Raw genomic sequence first — 14,614 nt, forward strand, 5'->3', positions numbered from 1 at the left:
GGGCTGGGATGGCTCAGAGTTGGAGCCCGGGCAGAGGCAGCCCTTGGAGTGTCTCCGAGGGCGCTTCTCTTTGGCCCGTTCATTCCCTTTTCGATCGCAAACCGGATGTGTTTATTGCGCATTTCGCCCTAGGCCTCGGCCCGCCCCCTTCTCTGCGCGTCACGTGCGGGTCGGGCCGGTCATGTGGCCGTTGAGCGCGTGGCGGTGGAACCCGGAAGAGGCCGGGGCCCCTTGGCGGCTTCTCTCTGTCTCTCAGGTTCGGGAAGTGGGCAGGCCTGGCCTCTGAGCGTGGAAGGAGCGCCTCTTTCCCCGCGGAGTGGGGGGGCTTCTGCGTTCTGCCGCCTCACACGCCGCCCTCTCCTCGCCGGACTTTAGCCCGAGGGGTCGGCCCGGAGAGGGAGCCCGAGAGCAGAGGGGCCTCGCTCTCTCCCCCGCGGCCTGGGGAGCCTCGTTCCTGTCCTTTTCCCCACCTCGGGTCAGGCTGCAGAGGCGCCTCGCCGAGAGAGCCCGAGCCCCGGTGGAGAGTTGGGCTCCCTGGGCGCGGCCACTACACGCAAGCAGTTTCTTGGCTGGGTTTCTTCTCGTTTCCTTTTCAAAATCTTGCCCTTCCTTCAAGACACGGTGCCGTGTTCAAGGGGCAGGACCTCACAACAAACCTGCGAGGTAGGCTATCGGATCTTTAAGCCACCCTTGCCTAAGTCCTACTCTGACCCCCTTCAGCACTGCACCATCCTGGCTCTCTTGTTAAAATTGGATGCTGGGCACTTATCAGCTGCTGTGGGTCACATGACTTGGGCTGCAGACTTCATACGTTAATCCAGTTCTTAATTTTAGAGTGAAGGAAGCCACGCCTGGAGCAGGAATCACAAGACATTCCACACACACACAGAGAGAGAGAGAGAGCTTCAAAGAATCTTGGTTTGGAAGCTTCAGCTAAAACGTTCTTCAGTCCCCAAACTGGCATCCAAATGGCTGCTGAGATGCTAAATAAGGTCTCTGTTGTTTCTCTTGTCCTGTCTGACTGAGCATCCATATTTGGTTAATGTGCTTGGCATGAAAATGAGGCTGAGGGGGACCCGTTGGCATCAGCATCTGTAAGAAAGCCCCCCCCAGCCACCCATTGGGGGGATTTGGCCATCCCTATTCAGAACCCACTCAGGACCTAAGTATGTGATGGGTTCTTGGAGCAATCAACCACTGTCTGGAATATGAATCTAGTCCTCTTCTACCTTTTTCTGATGAGAAGCTCTTTGTGAAGATAATGAGATGTGGTGAAGAGAATCTGAGTTAAATGGCGGACTGTGTCCAGTCTGATCCAACCTCCAGGGCCTGGTAAGTACCATTACAGCATCCTAGGGGCTGCTTCCTACAATCTTTCTCTTTAAAAAACAAACAAACATACAATTGAAACTCCAACGTTGAGCAAATGAGAGTGAGAGTTTCAAGAAGGACACAATTCCTGTGTTTCTTTACACAGTGCATCCTTAAACTGTGGAGTGTGCTACCACAAGATGTGATGGCCTCCAATATCAAATTCATGGAGGAGAAGGCTATTTACTATGGCAGACCAACACGGCTACCTATCTGTAACTGCAGCTACTTGCTGCAGTGATTCTTTGTTATCTCTGACAGCAGAGGGAACATACCCCTGAATACATGTCGGCAGGGAATGGCAGCAGGAGATGACTCTACTGCTCTCCTGTCCTTGTGGGTTTCCCAGGGGCATTTGGCCAGCCACTGTAAGAAACAGGATGCTGGACTGCATGGCTCTTGGGTTATGTTCTTCTTATTTAAATAAGGACGGGCTGCTTGGTTTCATTTGCTTCGTAGTGGGGCAGTGCCCTTCCTTAGTTTCTGTGGCAGCTTCTTTTAGCCTTCTTCAGCCCCTGTGTGTTCCTTTGAGATGCAAGGAGAAGGGAAGTGAAGAGTCTCTGATACACTTGAAACCTTTCTCTTAAGAAGCGTCAAGGTCACCTGGAAAGTCAGTAGCTGTACTTTGAATCTCTTCCCTTCTAAACATGCCTTCAAGAATTATGGAGTACAGTGGTACCTCAGGTTACATATGCTTCTGGTTATGCTTCAGACTCCGCTAACCCAGAAATAGTGCTTCAGGTTAAGAACTTTGCTTCAGGATGAGAACAGAAATTGTGCTCCGGCAGCGCGGCGGCAGCTAAAGTGGTGCTTCAGGTTAAGAACAGTTTCAGGTTAAGAACGGACCTCCGGAACAAATTAAGTACTTAACCCAAGGTACCACTGTATAGCTTCCCCACATCACCATATACGGATCCCCCTTGCCTAGGGGGAAACTAGGTTGCCCTCTGGAGAATATTGACTGCTCCCATGAGGTGATGCATCCTGAACGCCATGGCACTGATGTTTTCCAGGTGGAACTGCTTTTTCCTCTATGACAGCTCAAAGGTGAAGGAAGAAGGAGATCCTACGCAGGCTGGGATCTGCTATTTCAACCCCCGTCAGGTAGGGCTAGCTTATTTCCCCACAAAATCTGCATGCGGAGAATTTTATTTCTTCTCAATTGGCCCCGTAGCCCTCTCCTCCATCCCTCTGTGCTGGCAAACATTGTACTATTTGCTCCTTGGGGCAGTGACCTAGTAATATCGGGGGTAGAGCTCTGTTCTGATGCAATCTTTTGTCACTCTGTGATGGTTTTGGCCATTCATGCTCCAAGCTCGGCAGATCTCCATAGCCTGGGATGTGACAAGGCTAATCCATAGCATAACCATTTTGTGGCTCTTCATTCCCCACATCTCTCAGACTCCTCTGGACCATCAAGAGCTTCTGTGTGGGCAGATAGCTGGCGTGGTTCGATGCATGGAGGAGATTTCGGGCTCTCCACCTGGCCTCATACGGTTGAGGAAGCTCAAGCTCTCTGTGAAAGTGGATGGAAGCTACATCTGGGTGAGTCAGTGCAAGGCGCCACAGGTTGTTGTTGCTCTTCTGGGCGCGGGAATAAAGCCCAAGGAAGGAATAAAGCTGGCGTTGGTAAAATCTTCAAAGATGGGTGTGGGTGTGCAGGCAGGCTGCATGATGGCAACTGTTTATATGGGAAGAAGCTGCTAGCCATGCTAGCTGAATGGAACAGAGGCAGCCTACCTTGGAGTGCCAGTTGCCAGGAGCAGACATGGGAGAGGGCACTGGCCTGCCATCCCTGCTTCTGGGCTTCTTGGAGCTTCTGGGATGTAAGCAACATGTTCATCCAGGTGATTCTCCAGCTCTGTTCTTGTGCTACTCTATATAACATTGGGAGAACTTTGCTCTGATAGCTGAATGGAAGCCCCATGTTCAGAGGCAGCCTTCCTCCTGAGGGCCACCGATTGCCCTCCCACCTTGCTTGTGGGCTTCTCAGAGGGATGTTCTTGGCTGTCATGGGGGATCTGAGTGCCCTGATTAGATAGGCCTGGCTTGGCTTGGTTCCATGGGACTCACCAAGAGTCTCCCTCCCTCCTCTCTGCTGCAGGTGCTGGGCTGCACTACTGACCTCCCTGACATCAGCTGCAGGCAGTTCCTGGAGCAGCTGATGGGACTCTTCTGCTTCTACAATGGGCCTGTTCGCCAGGCTTACATGGTGATTGCTGGTCCAAGGGGGCGGCGGGGCCTTGCTGAGCAGATGCTGCCTTGACTCCCAGCCATTTCCCTCCTGTTTCCTGTTGTGTTCTGACCCTCACATCAGCCCTGAGCCACACCTCTTAGTCTTGCCTTGGCTGACCTTCAGGCTGGCCTGCTCTCTGCAGCCTCCTTGCCCTGCAGAGGGGCTTCTGCAGCCTGCTGCACCCTTTTGTGTGACTTGAAAGTTATGTGGGTCTCTCAAGGCAATCCAGACCCACCTCTCCTTCCTACCCCCCAAATCCAAGATGCTCAGAGGCTGGCTGTGGGGGGAAAGCCCTTTGCAAGGGCCTGGGCACATTTCCACCTTGACTGCTCCTTTTATTTGTCCTCCGGAACGGAGTCCTGATGTGCAGATCTGCTTCCCGGACTGAAATCTTGAGTCCTCTGGAATCTTAGGGACCTCTTCTCTTCCGTTTTGCTGCCCTGGCTTCTGTTGGACAGTTTCCTGCAGCCCACAAGCAGCCTGTAACTCGCCCACCAGGGATAAACTCTCCGCTGACATGGCCTCTTGTGTCCTTTCCCAGGAACGTGCCCAGGAGGAGCTGGACCAGGCATGGGATCGCTACGTGGAGCACCTGCAGCAAAATACCACTGACCTACACCGGATCTTCAACTCCCTCTGGGCCTTGGACAAAACCAAAGTAACTCCCTGCAGACCTTGCTGCTTCTTTGGGGCTTCTCCTCTCCCCTCCCCACAGGGTGTCAGGAAGCCCTGACAGCCTCCTTTGTGCTCCTCTCTCCAGGTGGAGCCTTTGCTCCTGCTGAAAGCGGCTCTCATCCTGCAAACCTGCCAGCGCACCCTCCATGTCCGGGCAGGATGCATTTCTTACCAGGGGCTGTGAGTATCATGACTTGTTGTGTGGACTCTCCTGCACTCTCCCCATTGGAGAAAGGCTGGTGTAGCTCAGTGCTGGAGCACCTGCTCTGCATGTAGAAGGTCCCCAGTTCAGTCCCTATTGGCATCTCCAAGGTGGGCTGGAAAAGACAGTGCACAGCTGAATGGACTACGGACCTTACTTGCTCCAGGTTAAATGAGCCCTTTCAGAAAGCTGAGGACTGGAAGCTTGGCTTTTAAGAGAAGGACTGTAGCTCAGTGCTGGAGCACCTGCTTTGCATCCCCAATAGCACCTGCTGGGAGAGAGACCCCCCTTGCCTAGAACCCTTGAGAGCCACTGCCAGCCAGTGTAGACAGTACTGAGGAAGGTGAACACAAATAGTCTGACTTTGTCTAAGGCAGCCTCCTGCACTCCAGAGCACGTGTGTTTGGTGCACATGTCATTCAGCCCAGCTACTTGCTCTGTACTGTCCTCACATTTGTCCACAGAGGCCAAAATCCACATTTTCACCCACTATTTCCTATGTCTGCTTCTATAGACTCACCCCTTGGGCTTGCCCTGCATGCAGGGATCTGTCTTGTGGCTGGACCCTGGGAAGGATTGGGCCACACAGCCCACTCCGGGTAAATCAAGCCACGACTGTCTGAATGTTTCTGAGCAGCATTTGCAGCTCTCCCTAGGTCACCGTGCTCAGCTGAGAGCCAGGAGGGAACACAGCATCCAACCTCAGGAAACCAGTGGGACATTCGTGTTAATACTTGCCATCTCTCCTTTCCCCATCCCCACCCAGGGTTGTCAGCACTCAGCTGCCACCAGACCTCACTGCCCGAGTTCTGCTGCAGGAGGTGGACGTCGCCTCAGAGGTGAGCTTCAGCTCAGCCAAGGGAGGGAGAAGGGTGGTTCGGTGCTGGCGCAGCACCTGAGAAAAACATGTTGCATGGGTTCCTTACTGTACAAGGGTGGAATCTGAAAGCTAATGTTAAAAGTCAGGTTTCTGGTTCTCATGATTGCTGAAGAAAGTCTAAAAAGGCTTCACTAGATCTTTCTAACCTCTCATGGCCACTCCTTACCCACCACCTGCCTCAAATGTCCAGGTTTTCTCTCGAGGCAACCACAGCTCCAAACTCTTCCCGGAAGCAGAAGGCACTTTCTAAGTAAAAATCTTACAAAAGGAATTGAGAATAAAACTGCCAGTGTAATGCCATCACCCCAATCTATGGTGCAGCCACACTTGAAGGACTGTGCAGTTTTGATCGCCTCCCCTCAAAAACGATATTGTGGAGTTGGAGGAGGTTCAGAAAAGGGTGGCAAAGGAACCCCCACTGAGGAAAGGTTGCCACGTTTGGGACTTTTTCGTTTAGAGAAAAGGCGAGGAAGAGGTGACCTGACAGAAGTTTATAAAATAATGCCTAGTATGGAGAAAGTGGATGAAGTCAACTCCTCTTTCTCTCATAGCACTAGAACTTGTGGACGTTCAGTGAAGCTGAATGTTGGAAGATACAGGACTGTGGAATTTGCTCCACCAGGAGGCAGGAATGACCACCAACTGGGATGGCTTTATAAGAGAACCAGACAAGTTCATGGAGGAGGAGGAGGAGGAGGAGGAGGAGGAGGAGGAGGAGGAGGAGGAAAGGGCTATCAATGGCTCCGAGCCACAGTGCTCAGCCTGCACAGTTGGAGGTGAATTCCATTTGCTGGAAGCCGCAGGAGGGTAGAGTTGCTCTTGTGCTCAGGTCCTGCTTCCTGGTTTGCAGCTTGCCACAGGCATCTGGCTGGCCACTCTGAGAACTAGATGGGCCTCCTTTGGCCTGATCCAGCAGGCTTTTCTTCTGTCCTTATCTCCAGTCTGGAACCCTTGCCGGCATCTGCCTTGGCTGTTTTATTATCAAGCTCACCCAGTGCCACTCTCTGCCTTCCCTTTCAGGGCGAGGCGGGAAATGGGGCTGTGCTGCAGGATCAGGGTAAGTGACAGGAGGGGAGAGGCGTGCTGGGCTGGCAGAGGGGGAGACTGCCTTGGTGGGTGGCTGGGTCTGCCAGGGACTGCTTGCATGAGAGACCACACGGAGCCCTCTTGTGTCTCTGGGTGCTGGGCCTTCATGCCCTTTCCTCTGCCCTGCCGCCTGTGTAGGAGTGTAGAAGCTGGAGGTACGACACAGCAAGGGGGAAATGGGCCCCACATATGTTGCAGAACAGACTCCTGCCGAGGCTGGCCTACATCCAAAGGGTGCTCAGGTGGGGGGGGGGTTCGGAGAGGGCTGCATCTTTAGGCAGCAGACATTGCGCCTCCTCCCATCTTGCAGATTCCTTGGCGCTACTCGGAGAGCTTCCCTCATCCCAGTTCTTCCCAGTCCTGGAGACCTTTGCATTCTCACCCCTCCTCTTCCATGGAGGTCTTGACACATGGCTGGCTCCTAGACCTCCATGCTGCTCACCCTCCCCTCACCCCAGAGTTTGTGGTTCACAAGGCCCTGCCTTGTTCACACAGTCTGGAGGCTGTTTCACGTAGGGTAGTGATCCCAAGAAAGGAATTTCAGGTGAGCTCAACTCCATTCCCTGGCAGGCTGTTTTGCATTATGCGGGTAAATGATCCTACGGAACAGCAAGGAAGCTTTGCTCTCCAGCCCCTGAGAGAACAGCTTGCTACTCTTTGTGGGATCTGCTTAAAAAAGAAAGTATCTCATCTGCAGGAACATTGTTGATTGTTCCCCCAGTTGGCAAGGCTCACTAGATCGCAACCAGAAATGGATCCTTTAGTGCCATTGGCCCAGACTCTCTGCCACTAGAATTTCAGCAGGCACCTTTGGTGCCACTTTTAAACACTTGCTGAAAAGTTTTCTATTCTGGTAAGCTTATGCCAGCAATTAACACATATTTCCACAACGGCTACTTGATGTCCATTTTTAACTTTTTGTATGCTTTTACAGTGTTATTTTATGAAATAGTCTATAAATATGTATATAAATAAATATTAATAAAGTGACTCAACAAGATAAAATACCACACATAAAACAATTAAATTCAGAAAATTTAAAACAATGCAAAAATGCATTAAATGTGCACCCAGTAACATATTAATTGGGTTACCATCTACCCAGCTCTGCTAAAAGATGAGCAGTGCCTCACGGGGCGACTGAATTACTGAAGGCCTGAGTAAAAAAAAATGGTCTCATCTTAGCCTGGCACCTAAAGCCTGATGGTGATGATGGCGCCAAGCAGGTTTCCCTGGGAAGAGCATTTCATAAATGGGGCCACCACTAAAAAGGCCCTGGTCACCCTTCACTTGCCTGGTGAGGCTTCTCTGATGAAGAGGAGTGCAGGGTCTGGGCTGGTTCATATTGGAGACAGACAAAATGATCACTTTGTAGAACAGAATAACTTTTATTACAGTAATCTTTGGACCATAGCAGCACAAAGGAAGGTGACAAAATTTAAGCCAGAAAACAAAATTTAAATAAACTTATATTGAAAAAGAAAGAAAATAGTGCTCACTACTTAAAATTAGTAATTAGTAAAATTAGTGATTAGGAGTAATAAATTTGAAACAGATTCACAGTAAAGCATAAAATGTATTAAAAACATTTGTCTCATAATACACTTTACACTTTTAATATGGGTCTCATGTTTTCCGCTCTCCAGGGCAGTTTGCGGCAGTGGCGGCTACATGCCTTCCTGCTATGCAGAGCAGCCTTTCCTGCCAAGGAGACAACAGTGGCCTGAGCAGGAAACCCAGCTTCCTTTTAGCACCCCAAATCTCATTTTCTTTAAAAGAGGATCAAAATAACAGCCCCTAATATTGTCGTATAACCTGCATTCAAGGATATAATTCCCTAGAACTGCTTTCCCATAAACCCGCCCTCTCTTTTGACCCGCTTTACCATAGAATCTGCCTGATTTCATCATTGAATCCATTTTTTCAGTATGTAATTGTGTGCAAGCCCTTTGATGCTCCAACCTCATGGTTATCAGAAGGTACCCTTTGCACTGGGGCTGCGCTTTATAGGTCCAAACAGTCTACCCAAGACTCGTTCTTCCTTTCCCTAAGAAGCGCTCTGACCCTTTTGCAGAGCCCCCTTTACCTCCAGGGGTCCGGATCACCCCCGTTTACCTTTTGGATGATGAAGCAGCTGCCCTCCGGGACTTCCCTGTGGAGTGGATGATCAGGTAAGACAGGAGCAGCAGCCCCGCCAAGGGCCTCTCGCCAGCCCTGGCTTTGGTTCCTCCTTTCAGACTCTGCATATGTTCCTCCTTTGCACCCTGGATCTGCTATGTGTGATCTGTCAGACAGGGAAGCCGACAGGGAAGCATTGGTGTTTAACACACTTCCATCTTTTTTTGCAAATCCCCTGAACCCCAACAGTATCCATCACTGGGGCTGTGAGTAAAGGCAGGGTATTTTTTGCAAGTTAAGATTTCCTTGCTAAACTAGGGCTGCCCTGCAGGTCCTAACTTATTTCTTTAAGAAAATGTTTATACTGCTTGATTGTAAGTAAACCTCTAAATAGCACAAAGCAAACACACACATCCTCAGCTCCCTTGGAGGGCTTCCCTATTGAAAAGAGATTCAGAGGAGGAAGACCCTGTCTCTCTGATGGAGCCCTGAGTGGGGCTGTTCCACAGCCATTCCTTTACAAATGGAGCATGTAGGTGACTCTGGAATCACTCTGGAGTCCTTGGATCTGGCGAAGGAGCAGAGGGAGTAGAAGGGGGCTTTCCCTGTCCATAAAGGTGAAGAAGGGCTTCCTTTGGTCTGTCCCCAAATCTTCTGCAAGCCACTTTTACTGGGGGATCCTTAGTTGGAGAAGTCTCCCTCTTTCTCTTTCTCTCAGCTCCCAGGGAGGCCCAGGCAGCTGCCAAGATGGCCCGGTTTCTGCTGGAGCAACTGGTGGGTCAGGTGGCACCACTTTGGTAAGGATGGTCTTGTATGTCCACCATATTCGAGGCTTGGTGCTCTCCCTCCTGGCTGAAGAGCACTTTGCACACACCAAAACCTCTCTTGAGGATGTGGTAAGAGACTCCTTTGTTCATCTTTGAGCGGGGGCCTTGAGCCTTGGTTGCCACCAAGCAAAGTGGCTTGGCCTCTGGGGTGTGGCAGCCTGCACCATGGCCTTCCTGCCAGCAGGGTTCCCTTGTCTCTTGCAGGATCCCTGGGAGGAAGAGGTGGAGAAGCCAAGGGATTGCAAGTCCCATTTTCCATGGCTCTCTGGCAGGGCTGATGGGAGGAGCCTGCACCAAACTAGTGTGGAGCTGGAGAGGGAGGGAGGAAACGGGGGACCTGCCTTGCACCTAGTCAGACCACTGGACCATCTAGCTCAGTATCAACTGCTCTGTCAGCTGCTTGCCAGGATTTCAGGCCAGGACATTCCCAGCCGTGCCCCAGAGGTGCTGCCAGGGATTGACCCTGGGAGCTTTTGCATGCCAGGGGGATGTTCTGAGCTGCAGTCCTTAGCCAGAGTAGGAGCCTCCCTTCCCCCTGAAATGGCTTTCTTATCGCTGTGCTCAAATGGAAAGAGTGTGGTCAGAAGAGGAGCTTTCACTACCCCTGCGATGCTGTAGAGCGGCCAGGAGGGATGGAGCCCAGGGACCTTCTGTCACTGAGGGTTGGCCCCCAGACGCCCAAGTGCAGTCGGGTGCGCTCTGCTCTGGGATTCCCAGGTCGGCCTTCTTCGGAGGGCTCTGCAGGGTCCTGGCAGCCACAAGCTGTGCCTTGATCCCAAGGGTGTGCAGGACGATGTTTTGGGGAGACAAGGCCAATGGGCACGTGGCTGGGGAACCGTGTGGCCCTGCCGCGGCTCAGCAAGCGCTCTCCTGTGTGAGCTGGCCCTGGCCTGGTGTGGGACTGTTGTGCGCAGGGCAGGTGCCTTCTCCAGGCATAGTGAGCTAATTTTCTCCCTTGGCCTGCAGTATCACAGCAGCCTGGCCTCCCTGAACGGCCTGGAGGTCCACCTGAAGGAGACCCTCCCAAAGGACAGCCTCTCTGCAGCCAAGGTCACCTACGGCTTTGCGCACTATGACGCCGTGCAGAAGGTTCTGGCCAGTAAGTGCTGAGGGGGCGGGGGGCCTCAGATAGAACCTGCTCTGTGGGAGTCAGCGGCCAGGAGCCGTCGAGCTGCTCTTAGGGACTCTTAGGTCCTTCTTGGCTTCCAGCTATCGTGGCAGTATGGAAGGGACAGGGGCAGCAGACCTCTGAATGCTGGAAGCTGTTATTCAGCCCATTTCTGGTCTACATTGCATCGTGGTCCACCTAGCCCTATGCGGCCTAGGACCCACGTACCTACGGGACCACCTCTCCTCGTATGCCTCGTGGAGAACCTTAAGGTCCACAAATGACAACATTTTGGAGGTCCAAAAATGGTCTCAACTAGGGCCCAGGGCCTTTTCAGTACTGGCCCCGACTTGGTGGAACGCTCTGTCACAAGAGACTAGGGCCCTGCGGGACTTGAAACTTTCCTCGGGGCCTGCAAGACAGAGCTGTTCCGCTTGGCCTTTGGTTTGGACTCAAGTCTGACCCTTATGTTTCCCTCCCCTTATGGTTTTTATCTATGGGCTACTTTCAAAACGCGGTTGCATTTTAAATTGCATTTTAACCTGTATTTTAAATTGATTCCCAATTATGTTTTTACTGTAATTTTACTGGTGTTAGCCGCCCTGAGCCCGCCTCTGGCCGGGGAGGTCGGGGTATAAATAAAAATTATTATTATTATTGCCGAGGGTTGGATTTCCAGCTCTGCCGTCCTGAGATTCTAACCCCTGGCTCCTCCTTCCTTCATGTTGCAGCCAACTTCCTGCCTGCTAATAGCCCCACAGACCGTTCCTTCCTGAGGGCAGCCAGCCTGATCCATGCCAATTTCCACCAGCTGCCCACGGCTTCAGAAATAATGGTCAGGTAAGGTGGGGAGGCCCCTGTGCGCGTGCAGATGACAGACAGTGCTCCCTTTGAAAAAGCTCCCACCTGGCTTTTCCTCCTGCCTGCGAGCCTCATAAGCACGCAGGGCAGGAATAAGCCCGAGGTGCAGGTGGGCACGCAGAGGGAGCTGCCAGTTGTCTCTGGAGCCAGAATGGGATCTGGGCCTCAGAGTAAGGAGCAGCGTCTTTCTCTGGCGGCTGCTCAGGGGCTGTGAGAGCTGCTGGTTGGCTGAGTGCCAGCAGGGCTTATAATTGGCCAGGGAGGAAGGAGGTTTTGCTGTTGGGCCCTGATCACTCAGGTGGAAGCAAGGCGTAATGCTGGCAAGCAGATGGTGGCGTTCCAGCAGGCAGAGCGAGGCAGCTTCCCTCCTGGCTCGAGGGGCCAGGGCTGCATTGGCCGCTTATTTCCATTCCTCATCACCTGCTGCTCTGCACATGTGCTCACCCCCCCCTTTCCTCTCAGCTGAAGGCATGATAACAGCACACCAAAGCCACACCCTGGTCTAACTAGGACAAATACATTTATGCTGAAAGGAAAGACTGCAAGCTTTGAAAGATTAGCCATGCCCATTAACCGGCCCAATCCCTGCTTGTTCGTCACTTGCGTTGACCAAGCAAGTTGCTCGCTTTTTTCAGTTCTCCTTGAGGCTCCAGTTCATTATGTTTGTGTATTTTCAGCAAAAAGTGGGGTTTTCATTTGCTTGTTGAAGAGGACCCCCCCTGCCCCTCCTCCTCTTGCATTCAGCACAGCTGTTAATGTGCCCAAGCCATGGCCAGGCTTGCCTCTGCCACTCCCGACACCCTGCGTTGGCTTTCAAGAAGGCCAGCTGAGACTCTCTTGGAAATCGCCAGAGAAATTCATGAGACTTAGAGGCCTTTTGCCTTCCGGCTGTTGTGGGGCTCCCCCTGACCATTGGCCATGCTGGCATCCCCTGCAGAGCACCAGGTTGGGAAAGGCTGATGCCGGCTGCCTGTCCTTGGACTGAGCTTCCACCCTGCCGGGGGGATCCCTAGAAAACCGCCATTTACTGAGCAGTCTCCATATGCAGGCGCATGTCTATCTCTGCAGTTACTTCACACAATCTGCATAAAAGTGCTTCTATGGGGATCCCAAGTGAAGCAGACAAGGTGTAACTTCCTTGCCTGAAAGAATGCTGACCAAAAAACAGCTGTTCTCTTTTGTGTTTCCTCTGAAAATCTGCTTATAATTGAATAGTGTCCTTTAAGTGTGTTCCAGAAAATAGAGATGACCTTGTTGGCTTCCAGTTTCCTCCTTGCCTTTTCTCTACACCATATGTGATCTCATGAACCTACATCTCCTCTCTCTTCCCACCACCTGTAAACTAAAAAGGCCCAGCAGATTTGGGCTTTCTCTCGTGGAGGAAAGGGCAGCCAATGGCTCCTCGCCACTGTGGCTCTGCTCTGCCTCCCAGTTGGAAGGAGGAATGCTTCTGCCTCCCAGTTGCTGGGGAAGAGGGCTCTGGGCTTGAATCCTTGTTGCAAGAAAGAGGCATCTGGCTGGTGCTATGGGGATGCTGGCCTGATCCAGCAAGCTCTTCTCTAGACTTGATCCCTGTTCGCAGCAGCAGAAGCACCGGCACGGGGTCAAGCTTGCGTCTCTCCTGCCTCCTGGTCACACCTGTGAAACATGGCTTTCTCACCCCACAGGAACGCCTCTACTGCAGTGTACGCATGTCGGAGTGCCGTCCAGGAGACCTACTTCCAGCAGGTGGCCTCCCCTCTGCGCAACTCAGGAATGCCCAACCCTCACGACAGCGCCTTTGGCCTGGCCAGCAAGGCGAAGCAGAAGCTGCTCAAGCATGGAGTGAACCTTCTCTGAGACCCAGGAGGCTCCTCCTTGCATGGGCTGCAATCCTCCGGGACTTCTTACAGTGTTACCAGAGTCTTTGTTGTTTCGGTTCCATGAAATGGGTTGAGGGCTGTCAGGACCTCAGAGCCCCACCGTATGGCTGGAAGAAGCCCCCCCTTGGCTCAGTTCCAGCTGGGAGAGCACATGGATGCCCACCCCCAGCTACCCACTCCAAGGGGCAAGATCATAGCTCCCCTGCTTCCCCGGAGAGCTCCTCTGAGGGAACACATCCCTCCCAAAAGCGCATCATTGGACACTCGTCGTCTATGGACTTTTGCCTGCCTTTGGAGAGCTAGCTTCCCTAGAAAGATCTTTTGCTCCTTGCCCTGCTCATTTTTCCTGTGGAGCTTAGTGAGGTGTAGCTTCAAAGCCCTTTTTATTGGAGGGCTTTTTCTAAACCAGGCCACTGTCCCCTCTCCAAATTTGATGCCCTCCAGATGTTTCTGTCTTTGCTTTCTATTGAATGCTGTTTGATGCTTTAGATGAGCTCTGAAACTGTGGGGGGAGCCCTGGAGCTTCTCCCCCGGCAACTGACCATACATTTTTTGTTGCTCTGCAGCTAAGCCTCCTGCCATGTGCACCCCCCCACCTGCCGGATGCTCAGTGGCTGCCTTTCAGCCTCCTCCCTGGGGCCTGCCTGGCTCTTGCGCACGGCACATCGACTCCTCCGCCAAAGATGGCCTGCTTCCAATGGCAGTGCACACGCCCCTCGTGATGCTGGCCCACCCTTGTCACGGCTGACAGGGCTTGAGGAGACAGAGACATGGTGCTGATGGGGACCGGCGGGCCCATGCATTCCTCTCCCCCTGCCTTCTGAGGTGGTGGCAAGTGGGAACAGGTGCACAGCTCTCAGCCAGTTCCGCTTTGCATCAAGTGCCTGGATCGTGTCGCAGATGTTTGCGAAGGAAAAGCGACTGGCTGCCTTCCTTGAGGGGGCGTGTTGAGAAGGTCGGAGCTCCCACCCTCTGCTCTGTAAGTCCCCCAGCACAGCAATAAAGTTGCCGCCCAGAAAAGCCCCTCTTGTTCCTGCCCCACTGGCACCCCAGCCCCCCTCGCCTGCCAGAAGGCGAGTCGCGAGAGCGCAGGCCCTGGGAAGGCAGCAGGGCTGTGGGTGGCTTGGTCTTGCGCCAGGAAGGGGTGTTTGCAAGAGCAACAAAGGCAGGGAACTAAAACAGCTTCTGTGCTGCTGCCTGCAGAGATGGGCCACTTGCTGCCATCTGTGAGCGCCGTATGCTGGCAGCGGGTGGGGAAGGCTGCCCACACACACCAAGAGAGAGAGACTGGAAGGAGCACTTTGCAGAGGGAGCCTTGGGTCATACTCCACCCTGGACCCACATGTTCACCCTACGCTTGCTCAAATGCACCACTTCTGAGACTGAAT

General features: G+C 52.7%; 1 protein-coding gene and 1 long non-coding RNA gene across 5 annotated transcripts in view; one reads left to right on the forward strand and one right to left on the reverse strand.

Annotated features, from left to right (window-relative positions):
* The window catches only part of LOC310834396, a 495,679-nt gene extending 482,654 nt beyond the window's left edge, over positions 1-13,025 (reverse strand). Inside the window, exon 1 of the long non-coding RNA XR_014559240.1 lies at positions 11,850-13,025. This is a non-coding gene — a long non-coding RNA (uncharacterized lncRNA). The remainder of the gene's footprint in view (positions 1-11,849) is intronic.
* HPS4 (HPS4 biogenesis of lysosomal organelles complex 3 subunit 2) lies at positions 166-14,246 on the forward strand. 4 transcript variants are annotated; one of them, XM_083717866.1, is made up of 14 exons: positions 166-663; positions 835-1,332; positions 2,385-2,475; positions 2,773-2,916; positions 3,476-3,583; positions 4,149-4,265; positions 4,368-4,462; positions 5,251-5,323; positions 6,385-6,421; positions 8,525-8,621; positions 9,287-9,464; positions 10,362-10,494; positions 11,235-11,343; positions 13,032-14,246. In XM_083717866.1, the coding sequence occupies exons 2-14, from the start codon at positions 1,292-1,294 to the stop codon at positions 13,201-13,203; spliced, it is 1,395 nt and encodes a 464-aa protein (XP_083573992.1). In that variant the 5' UTR covers positions 166-663; positions 835-1,291; the 3' UTR covers positions 13,204-14,246. The 4 variants fall into 4 exon arrangements, with proteins under 4 accessions (XP_083573992.1, XP_083573993.1, XP_083573995.1 ...); XM_083717867.1 differs by having other exon boundaries at positions 9,287-9,365; XM_083717869.1 differs by lacking the exon at positions 3,476-3,583 and having other exon boundaries at positions 171-663.
* The last annotated feature ends 368 nt before the right edge of the window (positions 14,247-14,614 follow it).

Source organism: Podarcis gaigeae (genome assembly GCF_964106915.1).
Source record: "Podarcis gaigeae genome assembly, chromosome: 16".
NCBI classification, from domain to species: Eukaryota; Metazoa; Chordata; class Lepidosauria; order Squamata; family Lacertidae; genus Podarcis; species Podarcis gaigeae.